This window comes from Pelodiscus sinensis, chromosome 9 (assembly GCF_052426305.1).
Source record: "Pelodiscus sinensis isolate ZL-2025 chromosome 9, ASM5242630v1, whole genome shotgun sequence".
NCBI classification, from domain to species: Eukaryota; Metazoa; Chordata; order Testudines; family Trionychidae; genus Pelodiscus; species Pelodiscus sinensis.
Window position 1 is genome coordinate 18,664,736 of NC_143060.1, and position 20,887 is coordinate 18,685,622.

At 38.0% G+C, this 20,887-nt stretch overlaps 1 protein-coding gene across 3 annotated transcripts in view; it reads left to right on the plus strand.

Annotated features, from left to right (window-relative positions):
• ATG4C (autophagy related 4C cysteine peptidase) overlaps positions 1–20,887 on the plus strand; it is a 53,670-nt gene that overhangs the window by 8,936 nt on the left and 23,847 nt on the right. For all 3 annotated transcript variants that reach the window (XM_075936146.2, XM_089780453.1, XM_006126757.5), the window contains exons 3-9: positions 860–943; positions 1,659–1,892; positions 6,962–7,292; positions 9,981–10,051; positions 14,158–14,294; positions 17,802–17,880; positions 18,541–18,617. In XM_075936146.2, coding sequence (XP_075792261.2) covers positions 860–943; positions 1,659–1,892; positions 6,962–7,292; positions 9,981–10,051; positions 14,158–14,294; positions 17,802–17,880; positions 18,541–18,617 — 1,013 coding nt within the window. The remainder of the gene's footprint in view (positions 1–859; positions 944–1,658; positions 1,893–6,961; positions 7,293–9,980; positions 10,052–14,157; positions 14,295–17,801; positions 17,881–18,540; positions 18,618–20,887) is intronic.

A 20,887-nucleotide genomic window follows, 5' to 3' on the forward strand; every position in this document is an offset into this window, starting at 1 on the left:
GTATGCTTTAGGGAAGTTGAGTTATGCTGAAGTAAAATAGGGAATAGACCTGAGACATCACCATTATGGTCTATGATAATGATGTTCGAAAATAAGAGGCATGTATTATGTAATATAAATAAGAAAATGACACTCAGTGGCAACCAGCAACTCAAGATTCTCTTACTGCAGCTTTTTGTATCATATACTTGGGTGAAAGATTCTATGCCTCATTAACTAATTATAAACAAGTCATAAGGATTAGCTAAGATGAACTCTATTTTTTTTTCTAGCAACACCCTGCATAGCTAATAGATTGAAAATATACTTGTTAAAATCACACTTATACTAAAAGGCATTGAGAGAGTCTTGAAGAATGATGCATTTCAAGTTGATTCATAGTGTTCTTCAGATACATCCACATCATGGTCTCCCAATAAGCAGTTTTCATTATGATGTTTCATTCTTTTAGCTAGGCCCTGCGTCATTTTCTTGCACTGCTTACAATTGACACATTTTCCTTTTTTACCCATGGAATGATTTTTGTCATTATATTCCAAGTTAGGGTCTCTTTATACACCCAGAAGCCATGACCATTTCAAGAAGCAAGAACTGGTTATTAGGCTGGTCAGACCAGAGCCATTAATTCATTTTTATGAGCCTGTAAGTATAGATATAGCATGTTTGTGATAAGATTTAATTTGAACTGTTATTTTTAAATGAGAAATTTAGTATTTTATTGATTATTTTTAAAAAATGTAAAAAAGATTTAAATTTAAAAAAAACCCGACTCTCTTTTTTCTATCCACCTTGTTGTACAATCCCATTTTTCTGGAAATATTTTGGAATATTTCAGACACAAACTTTCTATCTCTTTTAGGTTGGGTAAAGAAAACAAAAACTTACTTTAGCAGAAATTCTGCTGTTTTCTTGCTGGGGAAATGTTATCATTTCAAGTCAAATGGTAAGTATAAAGAATTTAATTATTTTTGGAGTTCATTTTGGAACTGCTTTGTGAAGGTATTTTTTAATCCTCTACCAAAACCTTTATTAATAGAGAATTTATGTTTACAATTTAAAACATTCTCTGTTAAGTTTGAAAAATTCCCAGTCTTCATACCTGTTGATCCCATTGTTTGCACATAGGCCAGAGAATCTAGTCATTGTCAAATCAGACTTCATCCATTCTGTGCATAAATTCTATAATCTCTGCTTGATATAATCTCTATTAATCTGTAAAATGGGTACTGAGGTTTTTCAAAGGAACTGCATAGACTCAGCCTTGTGCGGGAGAAGGAAATGATAATACCGACATCAAGTAAAACCTTCCTTGATGATTTCCTTGTCCCTTTTAACTCTTCCCTATGCAAATTTGCCCTCATATGGAAGCTATTTCCCCAGCATGCCTTTCTTGATTTGGCCAATTATATTTAGCAGGACCAACAGCTGCTTACTTAATATGGCCATTTCAATTGACAGCTGTTGTCTGAATCATTCTTTGTTTCAACTGCTTACATACCTTTTATGTCTCTCCTCAGATTTTCCTTCTTGTTGCTGAGGAGTTACTGGAGTCTCCCAGGAGATACCTATGATTTTAATAGAATAATTTTGTTTTAATTTTATCAACAAAACTCCTGTGGTAGTTAATTTCAAAGCTGTAATTTGTGTCTGTCTTGCAGAACCCAGTGAACTCTCTCCAGATGGATCCCACTTAGATATAGTCAACAAAGTAATTTCTGGAAATGTAGAAGAGTTTCGTAAAGATTTTATTTCTAGAATATGGTTGACTTATAGAGAGGATTTTCCTACAATAAAAGAATCTGCCTTGACAACCGACTGTGGTTGGGGTTGTACACTGAGAACTGGCCAGATGCTGCTGGCTCAAGGGCTTGTGCTTCATTTTCTTGGCAGAGGTGAGCATGAAATGTAGATCATATTTCAGGCATGTCAAACTGGAAGCCTACTAAGGCTTCCGCACAAACGAAAACTGATAGTTTTCAGGGCCATCTAGGGTTCCCGGATGGTTTGTCGAGCAAAAAAAAAAAAAGGTGCCAGGCAGAAGGCACCAGTCCCGGACACCTGGCAACCCTAGAGCCACCAAAGAAAATATACTTTGTCGGAAAGTCGTAGTTATTTATTATTATAGATTATGTTTTAGGTATATTTTATAATATTACAATAACTTGATGTGTAAAATTATTTGCTCATATTAAATAATTTAAAAATTAATTTGATATAATTTGTAATTTAAATTTAAGGTGCTTCTACATTTTGTATATGATACATAACTTGTTTTGTTGAAATAAAAGAAGTATAGACCATGGTTAATCAAATAGAACAGGCTTCTATGAAAATTTCAGCTACTTTGTAAGTCTGAGATTTTGCATAAAGATATAATTATTCATGCAATTACAAAACATGACATATCTATTGATATAAAATTAATATACATTTTGTGATTTTATTTGTGAATAAATAAAAAACAAAATAACCCTTTCCTCTCCCCCACACCCAGGCACTCCCATACCCCCATTCTAACCCAATCTCCTTCCACTCCCACAGAGCCAGGCCCCCCCCAACCTAATGCCTCCCTCCTCCCCCAGAGCGAGCCCCCTCAACCTAATGTCTCCTCCCTTCCCCTCCCCCAGAGCCAGGCTCTCCTAGCCTCCTCCCTCCCCCCCAACCTAATACCTGGATCTCAGAGTCGAGCTGCGGGACCAACCTGGCAGCACCCCAGCTGCTCTGTCCCAGGTGTCCCCGATTCAGCCACTGCTGAAACTGACCAGCGGCTGACCAGAATCAGCCTCTGGTCAGTTTCAGCAGCAGCTGAATCTGGACGCCTGGGGCAGAGCAGCTGGGGTGCTGCCGGGTTGGTCCCGCAGCTCTTCGGCGCTGCGGGACCAACCCGGCAGCACCCCAGCTGCTCTGCCCCAGGTGTCCCCAAGTCAGCTGCTGCTGAAACTGATCAGCAGCTGACTCCAGGAAGCCAGGGCAAAGCAGTTCCAATTGTCCGGCTGCCCGGAGCACTTCCGGGTTCCTGATGGTGCAGGACCATCAGGAGTGCCGGAGCATTTGATGCCGGACCAATGGAGTTTTACTGTACTAGCTGCTTCAAAAGAAACTTCATGAAACCCTGTAGAAGTTAGTTTTGTCGACAGTGAACATTTCTTCCTAATCCTTATTATCCAGAGGTTAATGTATGGCCAAAGTAGAGTGTTTGTCTATTTAAAAACACCTCACTTAAAAATAAAATACACGTCTTTACTGCATGTTCTTGTTATCCATGTAAATGTTCAATTCTTTTTAGAGACCTATTAGGTTCTTGATCTCAGTGATATCTTGTGTAATGAGTGTTGTTGTCTAATTGTGGGCTGTGTTAGGAAAATATTTAATAGATTTAAATGTCACATTTTAATTTTCTTTAGTTCTTGTATCATGAGAGTGGGTTAACAGAAATCTCTAATCTATTTTCTGTATCATTCTCTATTGTTTCACTGGTGGGACTTGGAAAAGTCTTTCTGCTTTCCTTTATATTTTCTTATCTTAACCTTGTTCTTTGAAGCTACTCTTATATAGGCACAGAGTCCATTGGGCAAATAGATTGCTTTCAGGGTCTTGAACATATTTCGTCCCTTGCTCTCTCCAGTCCTTTAAAACCAAGAGGTGATAGATTGTAAATACAAATATGTCTCCTGCATGGTACAAGTTGAAACTGTAATCCAGACTTCCCTAGTCCAGCAACACCCCTGGTCTGGTATCACTGGGGTGACCCCATGGAGTCAGAAGTGTTGCCAGAGTGTGGGGGACCAAGGCAGTGGAGCCCTGAGTAGCAGTGGAGTGTGGCACTCTGGGTGGTAGCGGGGCTGCTGGGGAGAACCCCTGGTAGCAGCATGGCTACTGGGCAGAGCACAGAGTTGATCCTCTCTGGCAGCAGTGGGGCCGCCAGGTGGAGTGCAGAGCAGCCCCCCTCTTAGCTCTCCATGGGGAAAGCAGAACCCCAGTCGGCAGCAGGGCAGACAAGGAAAAGCAGAGTCCATGGTGCATTGACTTCCCTGGTCCAGCAAATTCTCTGGTTCCCGAGGGTGCTGGACCAGGGAGATTCAACCTGTAGTTCGTTTCAGTACCACTAGGTCTACAAGCCAGTCAGCTTCTCAGTTTTATCATCCTTTTGGTTTTTGGCTTACCTAACAATGCTCAGTAACTATGTTACATTTACATTAGGGATGTGAACAAGTAACCAGTTACCCGATAAGCATCACCTTTATCAGATGATGCTTACTGAGTGACGGTTAACCAGTGCCAGGAAACAGCCTCCTGCCCACGGCCTGCAGAGGGATACTCCAGCCCTGTCAGGCCCACCATGCTGCTAGCAGAGACAGGAGCTGGCGGTCTGGGGACAGAAAGGAGCCAGCAGCCTGCCATCACAAGAGGGCAGAAGCCCCCTTGCTGTGTGGGGTTGGGGACTGCTCCAGCCAGGCTGGAATGGTCTCTAGCCTGGTATCCTGTTTAATCAGTTAACTGGTTAAATGTTAAGCTTAAATGTTAAATTTAACCAGTTGACTGATTAAAAGGGATTTTACATTCCTAATTTAAATTTGCTTCTTCCACGATTTCTGAATATTCCTCTAAAGAGCTTAATATGAAGCCAGAGGTTAGTAAGTCACTTCCTATGACTGAAATCTTTCTCTTATACATGTTGAAGTAGGTATTGTCAAACTGTAATCTATAGTTTTTATTTTGATATTAAATTGAGTTTACACATTATGGGAATTATGCAAGTTTTTATGTTTAGCAGAATTTTGCATTGAAGATGCATACGTGCATCATAGTTCCTGGGAGAAACTGGAGGAGGTTATAACATCTGGCCAACATAAGTTTAGGCTTTTAGCAGCTGGGAAGACATAGCAAGTGGTTTGAAATTGTGAGTTGAGAACACTAACTGCAGGTTTATATTAAAATGATCATCAGTGAAATAATTTAACTTGACATTTAAATAGTCCTCCTTAAGTATGAGAGTTGTAATCCATTTGCTTCATTGAGTTTACACCTTGCAGACACCCTGACTAGGGATGTGAATGAGTAGTCAACTAGTCGATTAACTGATAAGCTTAAGCTTGTTGGTTAATCTAGTTGACTCCTTGCTTCCCGCCTCCCTTGCTGCCTGTGATACAGAGGCACCAAAGCAGGGGAAGGGAAGCAGGAGTTGATACTGGAGGGACCTGGCTTAAAAGCTGGCCTCCCCTCCGCACTGCTGCCTCTCACCGAGACCCCTCACCCCCAGCCTTCTCCTACCCCCTTCCGTCCCACACCCCCACTTTCAGCCTCCTTCTGGCCAGACTCCCCAGCCTCCAGTCATCATAGTAGGTTGGCCGGTGGTCTGCATTGAGCATGGTGGGCTTCAGGCCAAAAAGTTAGAGAACCACTGCCCTACAGGTTTATGTATGTTACCTTTCCTGATGTCTGATTTGTGTCCATTTATCTTTTGGCGCAGAGACTGTCCCGTTTGACCAATATACATGGTAGAGGGGCATTGCTGGCACTTGATGACATATATCACGTTAGTGGATGTGCAGGTGAATAAGCCCCTGATGGTGTGGCTTATGTGGTTAGGTACTGTGATGACATCACTTGTATAGATATATGGACAGGTTGGCAGTGATAGGTTCCTGGGTAAGCATTTGTGTGGTGTGTGGCTGCTAGTGAGTATTTGCTTCACGTTGGGGGACTGTCTATAGGCAAGGATTGGCCTGTCTACCAAGGTCTGAGAGAGTGAGGGATTGTTTTCTAGGATAGGTTTTAGTTAGCAATGATGCACTGCAAGGGTTTTACCTGGGGGCTGTAGGTGATAACCAGTGGTGGTCTGTTGTTTTCCTTGTTGGGCCTTACTTAAAGTAGGTGATTTCCAGGTACTTGTCTAGCTCAGTGAATCTGTTTATTTAGTTCACTAGGTGGGTATTTAAGTTTTAAGAATTCTTGATAAAGATCTTATAAGTGTTTGTCCCTTTCTGAGGGATTAGAGCGCATGTTATTGTATTTTAGGGCTTGGCTATAGACAATGGACTATGTGATGCTTCTAGCTTCCATCCATGACATATGTTGGTAAGAATAATGGTCAATAGGATTCCAAAATAGGATAGTGTTTGTGTGGCCATTATTTATTTGTGTTGTCATGTCAAGGTAGTGGATCTCTTGTGTAGATTAGTCCAGGCTGAGGTTGATAGTGCGATGGAAAATTGTTGAAATCCCTGTGAAATTCTTCAAGGGTCTACTTCTCCTGGGTCCATATGATGATATCATCAATGTGTAGCATAAGTAGTGGAGGAGTTAGTTAGCTAAGGCCATGTCTTCACTCTGGGGAAGATCAACGCTGCTGCAATCAAATTTCCGGAGTTTGATTTAGTGGGTCTAGTAAAGATGCGCTAAATTGAACTCAGAGGGTGCCCCTGTCACCAGCTGATACTCCTGCGAGGAGTAAAGGAAGTGTTTGCTTCCATCAACCCCCTGCTATGGGGATGGCAGGGAAACTCAAATCAAGGTACATCGGCTCCAGCTATGTCATTAACATAGCTGGAGTTGCTTATCTTGATTCATCTTTCCTCTTTAGTGTAGACCTGGCCTTACTGTATTGATATGTACATTCACCTAATCTGTGTCTTGTAATTATACCCTAACTGGCTAAGACTGCAGGGTCCATTATATCCTCTCCTGGAAAATCTTGCTAGCATTAATAGCTAAGAAAGTTAATATAATGTGACTGGTGTCTTCCTTTCTTCCCCTTCTTTCCAGCACAAATAAAAATAGATCAACCACATTGTATTGCAGTTGAAATTTTTTTCTTTGCCTATATTCGTATCAGCAGAATTTGGATGTCTATGTAAAGCCTCAGTTGGTTTTATTAAAATTGGCACTTTTTGTGATTATACAGAAAACTTACTTTTAAGAAAACGTGTAAAATATATCTTTTAAAAATATTCTGTTGCAGCCTGGACATGGCCGGCTGCATTGAACATTGAAAATTCAGATTCTGAATCATGGACAAGCCACACTGTAAAAAAGCTGACTACATCATTTGAAGCATCACTTACAGAGGAGACAGAACCCAAGGTCCTGTCAAATGATCATAAGGAAGCACTAAAGAGAGACTGTGATGACAGTGAAATAAGAGATGAAATTTATCATAGAAAAATAATCTCTTGGTTTGGAGATTCTCCACCAGCATATTTTGGCTTGCATCAGCTAATAGAATATGGAAAGAAGTCTGGGAAAACAGCTGGAGACTGGTATGGGCCTGCAGTAGTAGCACACATTTTGAGGTAAAATATTTTAAAATTATCCATCTTTATTGCAATGCCTTGAGTGTTACGGGAGAAACATTTAAAAATGTCTTGAGATTTCTTCAGGGTAATTGGACCCTTAACCATTAATAATTGACTTAGCAAAATGTCCATGTTACTAGCAATTTAGAAGAGATAGGAAGGGAAATAGCAGATTCAGGAACTGAAGTATGAGTATCCAATCTTGTCATTTATTTCTGAAACATTCCTATTTTTCTCCAGTCTAGGCAACAGGAGACCTAAGGTCTCTCCACACCTGATCTTTAAATCGAGCTGCCTTTAATGAAATGTTCTAAAAACTAACCACTCTTTCATCCTTGAAACATGCATAATATTATAGGGGTTTTTTTTTTTTTGTACTGTAACCTGGGGGCTGTAATGTAATGAAATGTCAGAGCTAAAATGGATGTTTTCAGCATTTCTTTGCACACACCAAATTCTTGTGAAACTGTAAATGTGTGGGTCTATTAATATTATAATTATATTATAGTAAAAGTAAAGGATCTGTGACATTCAATGTGAGTAAAAAAAAAAAAAAAGTCAAATGTCTTTATTCTTTGTGCCTCTGTATGCCATTTCTTTGGCTACTACAGGTTGAACCGCCCTCGTCATACACCCTCGGGACCAGAGTGGTCCCTAACAAGGGAATTTGACAGACCAGGGGAAGTCAGACGCCCAGGCTCTCTGGCAGCTCCCCCCCTGGCTGCTACTCCAGGAGAACCCAGAGGCATGACCTCATGTGGTTTACCTGCTTAGGTCTGCTATCCCCAGCCCACTCCCGGGACTTTGCTTACTGCCTCTGGCCTCGAGTACATGGCAGCAGTTTCCCTGACTCCAGTCCTGCACACGTGGAGGTAGCAGCTGCTCACAGGGTTCCCTGGCCCGTGCGTGTGGTGGTAGCAGCTGCTCCTAGGGTTCCCCATGAGGGCCAGGGCCAGGGAGCCCTGGGAACAGCTGTCACCATGTGGGGCTGGGGTTGGGGAACACTGGAAGCAGCTGGCAGCAGGCCCAGCACTTGAGCAAGGCGGTTGCCTTGGGCCCTGGGCTGCTCTGCTCCCAGCCCTGCCCACCTGGCCACTCACTCAGGGCCCCGTGCTGCCCTGCTCCTGGCCCCACCCACCTGGCTCAGCCATACTGCCTTTGGCCTTGCACAGTTTGGCCGGGCCTGGCTGGCAGCTGCTCCTGGGGCTCTCTACCCCCAAGTAACTGCCCCTGAAGGCTGCCATGGACTACACCGGATCCACTTCTACTGCTCTCAAGCTCTGCGGCCAGAGCTCTCTGGTCCAGCAACATCTGTGATCCTTCCAAACCATGGATGTTGCTGGATCAGGCAGTCCTGGATGAGAGAGGTTCAACCTGTACTTATTTTGGTTCTTATAGTCCTATGCTTTAGGTAAGTCCCAGTTTAGCCATAACAGAATCATTAGTAAGTCACCTAAGCATGAGAGGTCAAAGTCAGATGTAATTTTTCTACATTTATCTAAATGCTGGAGTAATTTCCATTTGATGATCCCCACATTGAAAAACTATAATGTTTGTGCTATGACAGGTGAAAGTTATTTATGTATTTGCCTGTATTTTGTAATATTTTCTTCATGTGATAGATAATGGAAATTTACGTTTTTGTGAAATTTCTATACATATTTTCTACTAACCCATTTTCTAATTTGCAAAATAATATTTGGCTTCAGGACTCACACATTCAAATCATGCATTCCTTTCAACATAATTCTCACTTTAGTTCAAACACTGCAAATTTTTCCTTTCCTAAAACTTTCTCCCTTACTGCATTACTGAAAATGTATAGCTCTTCCATAACTTAAGAATATCTGTATTAAATGATTCTTCAGAATATATTGTGAAATAGAGGGATAGTGGTCATTTTATTCAATCACATATCAGAAGTCAAAGGCTAATCTTCTATTTTGAACAGATTAAGTTCTTTACAAATGTTGTCCTTCACTGATCATGATTCAGAGTATCGGCATATATTTTCTTTTTATTCTTTAGGTCCATTACTATTATTCTACTGAAGCTAGTTTAGTACCGCAATTATCTTTTTACAAATTTCACTGAAATCTTGGAGCTGTTCAAATGTTAGTTTTTGTTCTAATAATCTGAAGCTAATTCTATAGGTCTTTAGCTTGCCATCTTAGTTTAGTTATGTGAGCTGAAAAACAGTTGATACTGAGTGATACTACTTTAGAGGTTAATGAAAGGAACCCTATCAATTAAAAAACATTCCCAACAGATATGAGATTTTTAATTTCCTATATTTATAAAAAAAAGAGTACTACAACCAAAAGCATGTGGATTGCTGGTGATGTTTGTGTTTAGTTAGTTAATTTTGTGCATTTAACAATATTCTGTGTATTGTCACACTCACTGTTTCTTTTTAATAGCCTGTCCATTTCTGCTTTGTTGGAATGGCTTTTAAAAACATTCTATAGGGATGAATGGGGAAAAAACAATAAAATAAATTTCAATTTATTTTTATTTAAGGGGTTCCTGTTTAAAAGGCAATCTGTCAGAAACGGGCGTGTTTTGAAATCAGTTGCTTTTAAATTCAAATTAATAGCATTTCTAAAAATCAAGAGAATAAATTCAATTTACTTTTGATTTCTTGATATGAAATACTCAATCAAATAATCTTTTATTTGCATTTAGAAAAGCTGTTGAGGAATCAAGAGATCCTGAATTACAAGGGATAACTCTCTATGTTGCTCAGGACTGCACAGGTAAGTGATGTGGCTATTGTGTAGGTTTTAGTCAACTTTCTAAGCACTTTCCATATGCTTTTCAATTAATGCTCAACAACATTACATTTTCCAAAGAAAAAACTAAATGCTATAAATATATTTTGAAATCCTAAATATTGTAATAATAAGTTCAGAGCTGATATTGATTCCTGCACCACATCTTTGGCTTTTGTTTTGATGAAGCAAACATAACACATGGAAAGCTTAATAAATTGCTTGAGTGCCATCATCCTAATCAGATGTCAAAAAATTGTTTGTGGATGCTTTATTCATTCTAATCTGTGTGGTATGTATAATTTCACTTAGATGACTTTTTAGTTGATTCTAAGGAGTCTTTTGGTTAGGCCTACTCTTCAAAATAAAAAATGTGGTTTACATCTTCCTTTCATATCTTCATTTTTTCCTTTTGGTGGAGTGCAGGACGTGTTAGAGACTTAAACAAAGACACAAACCAAAATAAAATACTGTCGGTAGTTCAATGTATTATATCTCTCTCTGTATAAAAAAGATTTTCCTGACAGGCAACAGAATGACACCATCATGCTGTCACAGTCATTGTCCGCGAAAGAGGCCAGAGAGAGGAGGTTTGGCGAGCATAGCGGGCAGGTGGCACAGCCTCCTAATGCATTGTAAAAATATTTTAAGCTGCATTCTCTTTGCAACAAGAAGGTCCCTTTTTCTTGCAGGACTGTGTCCATGGGAAAGTTAATGCACAGTTTTTGATTAGTAATAAATCTGATCAGTTTTCAAGCTTAAAGTTGTGAGCAATCTCATAAAACAAACACTGTGATTACCTATTTTCTACTGTTAACACAATGTATAAGACCTCTGAAGAACAAAATGCTTTTAAGTACTTGGTTGTTATAATTAACAGGGCAGGTTAGATTACGGTTCTGGGGGGATGTGCAGGATGACAAGACAAACTAAATATGTAATAAAACTTTACACTAGTGACTGACATCTAGGCTTTTAATGGAAAGCTGTGTTTAGTTGCCAAAATTATTCATTTTTGTGATATACCTGATCTTGGGAGATCATAGAAAGGAAAGATACTGCTGTATTATCAAGCTAGTTTTAAAGGGACACATTCAACTTAATTATTTATTGTAAACAAATTTCCTTACCATGTTACAATTTACACCTTAGGATATTAAATGTGAGAGAATTATAAAAAGCCCTAATGTAGTCTTGACTTAACTATTGGACTTTATTTTTGTCTTTTATGTACTTCGCTAAGTGAAGGATGGAAAACAATGGTATTAGTTTTTTTAGTTTAACTCAGAATCTAATACTATATTGTTTGAACATAAAATTATCAGACGCATCGATGAACATAATTTATTGGGGAAAAGTCAACATGGTTTCTGTAAAGGGAAATCATGTCCTATTAATCTACTAGAGTTCTTTGAGGGGCATCAACAAAAGTGGACAAGGGGAATCCAGTGGATATAGTATACTTAGATTTCCGGAAAGCCTTTGGTGACAAGATCCCTCACCAAATGCTCTTAATTAAAGCAAGTTCTCGTGGGATAAGAGGGAAGGTCCTTTCATAGATTGATACCTGGTTAAAAGACAGGAAACAAATGGTAGGAATAAATGCTAGGTTTTCAGCGTGGAGAGAGGTAACTAATAGGGTCCCTCAAACGTCTGTCCTGGGACCAATCCTATTCAATTTATAAATGATCTGGAAAAAGAGGTAAACAGTGAAGTGGCAACATTTGCAGATGATACCAAATTGCTCAAGATAGTTAAGACCAAAACAGATTGTGATGAGCTTCAAAAAGATCTCACCAAACTAAGTGATTGGGAACAAAATGGCAAATGAAATTTAATGTTGATAAATGTAAAGTAAAGCATATTGGAAAAAATACTCCCAACTATACACACAAAATGATTGGGATGAATTTAGTTACACCTACTCGAGAGAGATTTTGGGAGTCATTGTGGATAGTTCTCTGGAAACATCTGAAAAAGTTTGCAGATGATACAAAACTGTTTAGGATAGTCAAGTCAGAGGCAGACTGTGAGGGACTCCAAGAAGATCTCACCAAACTGAGTGATTGGGCAACAAAATGGCAAATGAAATTTAATGTGGATAAGTGTAAAGTAATGCACATCGGGGAAGAATAACCCCAACTATACATAAAGTATGATGGGGGCTAATTTGGCTACAACAAATCAGGAAAGAGATCTTGGAGTTATCATGGACAGTTCTCTGAAAACTTCCATGCAGTGTACAGCGGCGGTCAAAAAGGCAAATAGGATGCTAGGAATTATTAGGAAAGGGATAGAAAATAAGACCCAGAATATCTTACTGCCCCTGTATAAAACTATGTACACCCACATCTTGAATACTGAGTACAGATGTGGTCTCCTCACCTCAAAAAAGATATTTTGGCCTTGGAAAGGGTTCAGAAAAGGGCAACTAAAATGATTAGGGATTTGGAATGGGTCCCATATGAGGAGAAGTTAAGGCGACTGGGACTTTTCAGTTTAGAAAAGAGGAGACTGAGGGGGGATATGATAGAGGTCTATAAAATCATGAGTGGTGTGGAGAGGGCCGATAAAGAAAAGTTATTTATTAGTTCCCTAAATAGAAGAACTAGAGGACACCAAATGAAATTAATGGGTAGCAGGTTTAAAACTAATAAAAGAAAGTTCTTCTTCACACAGCGTGTAGTCAACCTGTGGAACTCCTTGCCAGAGGAGGCTGTAAAGGCTAGGACTATAATAGAGTTTAAAGAGAAGCTAGATAATTTCATGGAGGTTAGGTCCATAAAAAGCTATTAGCCAGGGGATAGAAATGGTGTCCCTGGCCTGTGTTTGTCGGTAGCTGGAGATGGATGGCAGGAGACAAATCGCTTGATCATTGTCTTCGGTCCACCCTCTCTGGGGCACCTGGTGCTGGCCACTGTCGGCAGACAGGATACTGGGCTAGAAGGACCTTTGGTCTGACTCAGTACAGCCGTTCTTATGTTCTTATCCACACAGAATACAGCTCAGTCAAAAAAGCAAATAGAATGTTAGGAATCATTTAAAAAGGGATAGAGAATAAGACATAGAATATCTTATTGCCTCTATATAAAACCATGGTATGCCCACATCTTGAATACTGCATACAGATGTGGTCACCTTATCTCAAAAAAAGACACATTGGCATTGGAAAAGGTTCAGAAAAGGGCAACAAAAATTATTAGGGATTTGGAACAGGTCCTATATGAAGAGAGATTAAAAACACTGTGACTTTTCATCATAGAAAAGAGGAGATTAAGGAAGAGTGTGATAGAGGTCTATAAAATCATTACTGGTGTGGAAAAAGCAAAAAAGGAAAAGTTATTTACTTATTCCCACAATATAGGAATTAGGGGTCACCAAATGAAACTAATAGGCGACAGATTTAAAACAAACTAAAGGAAGTTTTTCTTCACTCAGCACACAGTCAACCTGTGGGACTCCTTGCCAGAGGATGTGGTGAAAACTAGGACTTTATCAGGGTTCAAAAAAGAGCTAGATAGATTCAAGGAGATTAGATCCATCAATGGCTATTAGCCAGGATGAGTAGGAATGGTGTCCCTAGCCTCTGTTTGTCTGGAAATGGCTGACAGGAGATCATGTGAGGATTACTTGTTGTGTTCCCTCCCTCTGGGGCATCTGGTATTGGCCACGTTCAGCAGACAGGATACTACTGGGCTAGATGTTCTTTGTTGTTGTTTTTTTAAATTTAAGGGTGTAAATTTTTCTGTTGATCACAAACTTTGTATTTATTTTTTAATATGAAAGTTAGTTTAAAATTTCTTACTAAAACTGTTATTTACACTCTAAGGCCACTTATCCAAATTGTTGAACTCTGCAATGTAACATATCATTCTAGAAAATGCCACTCGAGGCGAGGAAAATGTAATTAGTTTTTATTAATACAGATTTTTCAGGAAGACTGTTTAATGAGAGCATTATTTTTAAAGAAATGTACCCAGTTTTGGTTTATTCTGCTTACATGTACATTTTGTAAAAGGTAATCCTTTTATTTTTACTTCAAAAATTATGTGTACTTTAATGATCTTCAAGTATATTCATTATCTTTTCAGTTTACAGTTTGGATGTTGTTGATAGACAGTGCTCTTCTGTGGGCTCTGAAAAAGCAGACACGAAAGCTGTAATGATATTAGTGCCTGTAAGACTCGGTGGAGAGAGAACCAACATGGACTACTTGGAGTTTGTAAAGGTATGAAATTAGAGTTCTTTTTTTTTTTTTTTTTTTTTCAAACACTAAGGTATAAAAATATTCTTCATGGTAATCTTCTAGCTATTAAATATGTGAGGATGATTTTACTGTTGTAATTTATAAAGTTTGACTTGACAGATTTTAAATGTCAGTATTACAAAATCACACATAATTGTAGAGCACGATGTCCTGTGATCTAGCAGTGGAAAAATATAGCATAAGTAGTTTTCTAACATGATTATTCAAATTACAAACAATAATTTAGTATATGTATGGTATTTTCATTTGTGGTGCCTTAAATGAACTTTCATATTAACCATCACTTAACAAATATAAATCAAGCTGTTTATTTTCTTCTCGTTTTTTATACTTACATAGCAAATATTGAAGACTACCAGGTGCACTTTTACAGCTTATTTCTTCTACCTTTTTTTTTTTTTTTTTTTCCAGATTGAAGGTTTATAATCATGTACCCAATTGGCAGTTTGTGTCCATTATTTCATTACCTGGAGGTTTGCATGTCTCTCTGTATGTGAGAAAGTGATGATTAAAAATGAAAAACATAGTAGGGATGTTAAATTTCAATTAATCAGCTAATTGTGTAATCGATGGAATTTCCATCGACTACTTGATTAGTCAATAAGGGGAGCACTCGCTATCCCACTGCACCTCTCCCTTTGAAATGTACAAGAGCCGCCTGTGGCTCTTGTATATTTCAAAGGGAGAGAGGCAGCAGGAACCCACGCCATTGGGGGGGAGCAAAGCAGTCCCTGCTGGCACGAGTTCCCCTCTGTGCCTCTTCCTTTGAAATGTACAAGAGTCACAGGTGGCTTGAAGAGGAGCAGCAGTGGAACTAGCGTGAGCAGAACTGTTTCCCCCTGCCTCCTCTGCCCCCCCTGCAGAGATGGTGCTGGGTAGGTGGCACTAGCTTTTAAGCCATCTCCCCCCAGCACTGTCTCGTGTTCGCCCCTCCCCCTTGCTGCATCTGTCTAATAAAGGCAGCAAGGGTAGGGGGGGAAGGGTCTAGTCCAGTTCCTACTCAACTACCCAATAAGCAAATGCTTATTAAGTAGTTGACTAGTTGCTTACATCGCTAAAACATACCAGTATATCAAATTTCAGCACAGAGCTAGGAGCAAACAATTTAGTGTAGGGGTGGGGTGTTTTTTTCCATCTAACTTTTCATCAACAGATGTTCAGCTTTTTTAGTTAACTCAATACTTAAAAATAGTCTCTAAGAATTTGAACCGTAATTCTCATGTCCCCTGAGCACATTTTGGTAGTTTAACCAGCAGAATTACTTAATTCTGTTCCTTTCTTTTTACTATCCTATTGTTAATCACAAAGAATCATCCTTTAATCTTGTCTAAATGTATATGACTGGACACTTTAAGAAGCTGCTCAGTAGCATTAAGAAAATCTGAGAGATTGGCACTTTAATTACTTTACCTGTTTTTTCTTTCTCTTAACTATCTGTTTCATTTTATTACTAAATTTCAGAAACAGTTATGAAACATGTTTATAGTCGAGAGAACTGTGAAGTCTTGTTTATTTAAGGAATGAATTATGAAGTATCTATTCTGTCTTGATTCCTTTCCTTGTGGATCTAGACAGGTGATTTTAGAAGAGCCTTTGCTCTTTGCTAGTTAGTGTAGGTACTATAAAACATGTGCATGGTTGCAGACCTGATCTAATAATCCTACTCCTATTACAACACTTCTGCTAAAGAGCTTTTGAACGTCTGAATATAGAATCATAATGCCTTTATTTGTAGACTGACACACAGACCACTTTCGTTGCTTTTTTCATAAGGGTTTCTGATTCTGAGGTCCCTCTTCTTTAATGTGGGCTTCCGTATTGGTGTTGACCATTGTTTTACTGGGAAACATGCTGTCATTTGCAGATATCTCACTGGAGCTAGGATAAAAGGGGTTTCAATTGCATGCATCAATCATCTTCTCTTTGTAATTCGTTGACAGTGACTGTATCTTTGGTGTAGATTTAAATAAATGAAATGCAGACTTCAGAACTGAATTAGGTAAATAAGTGTTTACAAGAGATTTGGCAATTTGTAGATGATAGTTGTTCCTTTTTTTAATAGAAGAAAAGTACCTGATTCTCATAGAGAGATCAGACCTTTGTATTACCTAAGTAGTTCTGGTTCTGTTTTCCTGAACTGGAATAAGTTGAGTGAAGATGGACTTAGATAAAGAGAAGAAAACAGTTTTATATGCATAAGCATGATTTGTAATGCATTTTAGCTATTGTTAATATTTGAAATAAGTGGTATTTTCTCCTTGCCTATTTAAACCATTCAGAATTTGGTTTTCACATTGTTTGTATCTTGGTTTAGTAATGTGATAGCTCAAAAGTAGAAATTGTGTTAATATTCTCTTCTTAAAGCCAAACTTCTTGTTGAGAGAGAAATGTCACAATATAATTGATGATATGTAAAGGTCTTATCTTTAGTGGCTATACCCTAGAAATTGGGGCATGAGTGACCCTGACATTTTAGCTTAGATAGATAGTCTTTTGGAGGAGGAAGAGACTAATCCTCGTCTTGGCTTATGATGGACATCAGAGTTCTTATAAAACTCTTTTCTTCTACAGTGTCTGCTCTTCTCGGGGAAATGTTTCTTCCTCTATCACTCTAGGCTTCTATAGGTTCCTGCCTGAGGGATGAGATATAGTTCTGCCTGACTCCTTCCTGTTTCCCTTCTTAGGTATACATAGCATGTTTCTCTTCACAGAGTAGATCAGAGTGGGATTGGAGATAAAGACAGAGCACTCACTAGTGCACCTTTCTTACCTCCTCTTGTCTTTTAGGAGTATTGGTCTTAGAGGCAGCTGCAGCCTTTACTTGTGATATTAATCTCTCTGAGTGGGGCTTTTACCAACAAACAGGAGGGAGGGTCTCAGCGAAAGGCTGAAAACAATATACATATAGAAAACTATAAAATATGTTAAACTTGATGCCTACAGTGACTTCAACTTTTGTTATGTTACATTTATTGTTCTCTTCTAAACTGCCCTGCCTGTCTTTTAAACTGCGAACACCTCAGAACAAACTGGGATCTTCCCTTCATGATTGACTGCCAGCATGTGGTCAGTTATGCCAACCACAAGCATTCAAAAAGTGCCCCAGAAAATTTTTACAGTTATTTTTAAAAATCATTTTTCAAGTATAAGCCTTATTTGTCTTTTGATCTTTGAGCACTTAAGGTTTACATTTCCTAGTTTTTTCTCCACAACTACAAGAACAAGAGGTTCTCGTATAATTGCATGACTCCAGGAATTGGAGCTTTCAGAAGAGCATCAATTCGTGAGACTTGGAATAAAATAGCAAAAGTTGGCGACACTGTGACACTTCAATATGTCATTCACCTTGATCTTTCTCTAAATGGTGATCAGAAAAAATTAGATGAATAAAGTTACACCATGTTACTTTAATTCCTCACCTCCTTCTGTTAGACTTTAAATCTGAATTATTTAATATTTTGTTGGCAGGGAATTTTGAGTCTTGAGTACTGTGTTGGTATTATTGGTGGGAAACCTAAGCAGTCATATTACTTTACTGGATTTCAAGGTTAGTGTTTTAATAAGAGATGTCTCTTTAGTGTTTTCCTTTTAAAGCTAGAAAGTTAATATAGGATCACTGGGCAGCTGAATGATTAAAATAGCAAAATGAGTACCTTATTAATTCATCATATCTAGCAAAGTACAGTCATTTGTCATTTGCCCCATATAGTAATTGGATTCTGTTAAATGTACATTTAATTTCCTTTGTTGCATAAACAAGGCATAATTTATGTTTCACCAAACTTTAGAAGCCTTTGCTGCTACTATCTGGCAGGTCTTATTTACATATTTACTTTTTACCAGTTTAAGTCATGCTAGTTGATGCTCAAATGACAAGCAATATGTTCTTCCTGTCAGGTTGAAGTAGCACAATGCATTTTTCATATACAAACTCTAGAATATAATTGTGTGTTTGTAAAAGTAATTTTATCACCAAAAATTAAATGACAGTCTCATCACTTTATAAAAATTCTGCTTATACAAGCATATTTGATTATGCAAAAGTTAATCTGTCCTGCAAAAACCGATGCTTCAGTCAATGAATATCAGTCTGGCAAGCAGTTACTTGCTGGCTTTTTTTTTCAGCTGTTCTGCATAGAAATTGGATTGTAAGCAGTGTAATAATAAGGTGTTTTTGAATTACTTGTCTTCTGTTTTGTCCTTGTAGATGACAGTTTGATTTACATGGATCCTCATTACTGCCAATCTTTTGTAGATGTCAGCATAAAGGATTTCCCTCTTGAGGTAGTATGGATAAAGAGCTAGTACTGTTTTTTCTCATATAAATCCTACACTAATTATTTAGAGCTGTTCTAGCTAACTGCAATTTTACAGTTATATGTTTGTCAAAATTTTGTTCTTCTTTATAGACTTCTAATCAACAAAAATGACCAAAGGTTAAATACTTGGCAGTGGATTTTAAATTATTATGTACTTCATTTAACTTGTCTTTATCTTGTTGTATACCAGAAATCCTCCACAATTAAAAGATCATGCCACTATAGACAGCTAGGCAGTACCATAATCCTTAAACATTACACCTGGGCTCTCTAATAATAATAATAATAATAATAATAATAATAATAATATAATAAATAAATGAATTGGTGTAAGAAATGTATGCTATAGTATAATGGGGTATAACTTTGTTTTGAACTATAAACTACATAAATCTGCTTCTTTAACCTGGAATTTTCAGTGTGTTCTCTAGCCATACTTGGTAGTTGCCATTTCAGTACTGTTGTATATTTTTAATTACTTTATAGGTCATTTACTTAGCTTCTAGCAGCTAAACATAACAGCTTCTTAGATCAGGATTTTCCATTGTTGTATTCTTTTTATGTGTGTCTTCTATGCTGTTCCTCTCAACAGGTTATTTTATTATTATTTTTAATCAAATCAGCTCCACAGATTGGTAGCTTTCAAGGGCTTGTCAAGTCTGAAAGTGTAGTTACTGTTTCTTTTTGTTACCTATGGTTTACTGTCTCCTGGTTATAGTTAATGCATCTTTCGGACTCTTGAAAAATCTGACTTTTACATTAATATTTTCTTCCCTCTTCCAACAACTCACATTTTAAAAAAAGGAGTAAATTCAGGGAAATATCCTAAAGAATTGCATTTATAAGCAACCTGTAGACAAGCCAATATGTCCCTGGTATTCCTGCTAAAAGAGGTATTTGGTACAGCATCTTAAAACTTCTCCTTTTGGATTCTGTGATGTCCAGCCCTTACATGAACCTTCAGGTTTTTTCAAATTATACTTTATCAGTTACGGAACCCATCTGGGACCTATTCTTGTTGATTTCATTGGGAGACAAGGGTTCAAAGCACTTGCAGGCTCAAGCCACTAAAACATATAGCTGGTCTCTAGAGTGTAGTTCTTAGTGGTGTGGGGTTCTGCCAAGTTAAACATTAGAGAATCTAAAACACAATTTCACAAAACGACACCATAATTGGGGAGGAAGGAACATTTTCATACCCCCATATTGGTTGCTTCCAGCAGAGTTCTGGGATTTTGAGTTCACCAGAATAATGAATACTATGGTAACACCTACTTAAAGTTTTGCTGCAAATCCTTCCGAAATATTGGAAATGAAGGAAGAAATACTCCTTTAAGCTTATGTGTTGTGAGTGCCAATTGGGAAATTCAGCACATTCTTAAATTGATGAAATTTAATTAGATTGAAAACATAAGTCAGATAGTTTATAACATAGTATGCAATTTTATTATGGCCCCCCAAAGCTGTTGTGTAACTGTTAGTTTAAAAACAGAAGAACTGGAATTATTTCAGTTTCCTTGTCTGATATTATTGAGTAACGTTCAGTTAACATACCAACTTCAAAGAGCTAACATGCTGAAATCAATCAAACTTTTATCAAAATATCAAATAGTGTGCTTAGCAGAACTGCTTAGATTCGTATAAGAAGCTTATACAAACACTAGTAAATAAAAAATTAAAACCTAACACTGGGTTAAAGCAATTATGAAACTAATTTCAGTGTTTAATTTTAACAGGGTTCTTTAATTAAGTTATGTTTAGTTATGTTTCTAGAGGGAACTTTATAATCACAGATTGCTAGTGGTTCTGAGTTTTAAAATAAACGTTAGGTCCTTTTGATAATCTCAAACAAAAGGGGAAAAAATTCTATATCTAAAACTCTTTTCATTTTATAGTGCCCTTTTGAGGGCCTCAGATGAAAGTTGGTAAACGAGCTAACTTTATTTGTCTTAGGGTAGGATTGTTGTCCCGTCCTGCTATGCCCTGTGCAAGTGCATAATAAAATACAGTCCCTGTCCTGAAACTCTTACAGTTTAATGAGATGAGAGGGGAAACAGAAGCAAAGAGAGGTGAAATGACTTTTCTATGCTCGCTGGGGTATGTCTACACAGCAGCATTATTTTAGAATAACTCATGCTATTCCGAAATAACATAGTGCAGGTCTACACTACAAGAGTTTATTTCGAAATTATGTAGAGCTGGAAGATTTCTTACTCTGACTCATTGGAACTCTCA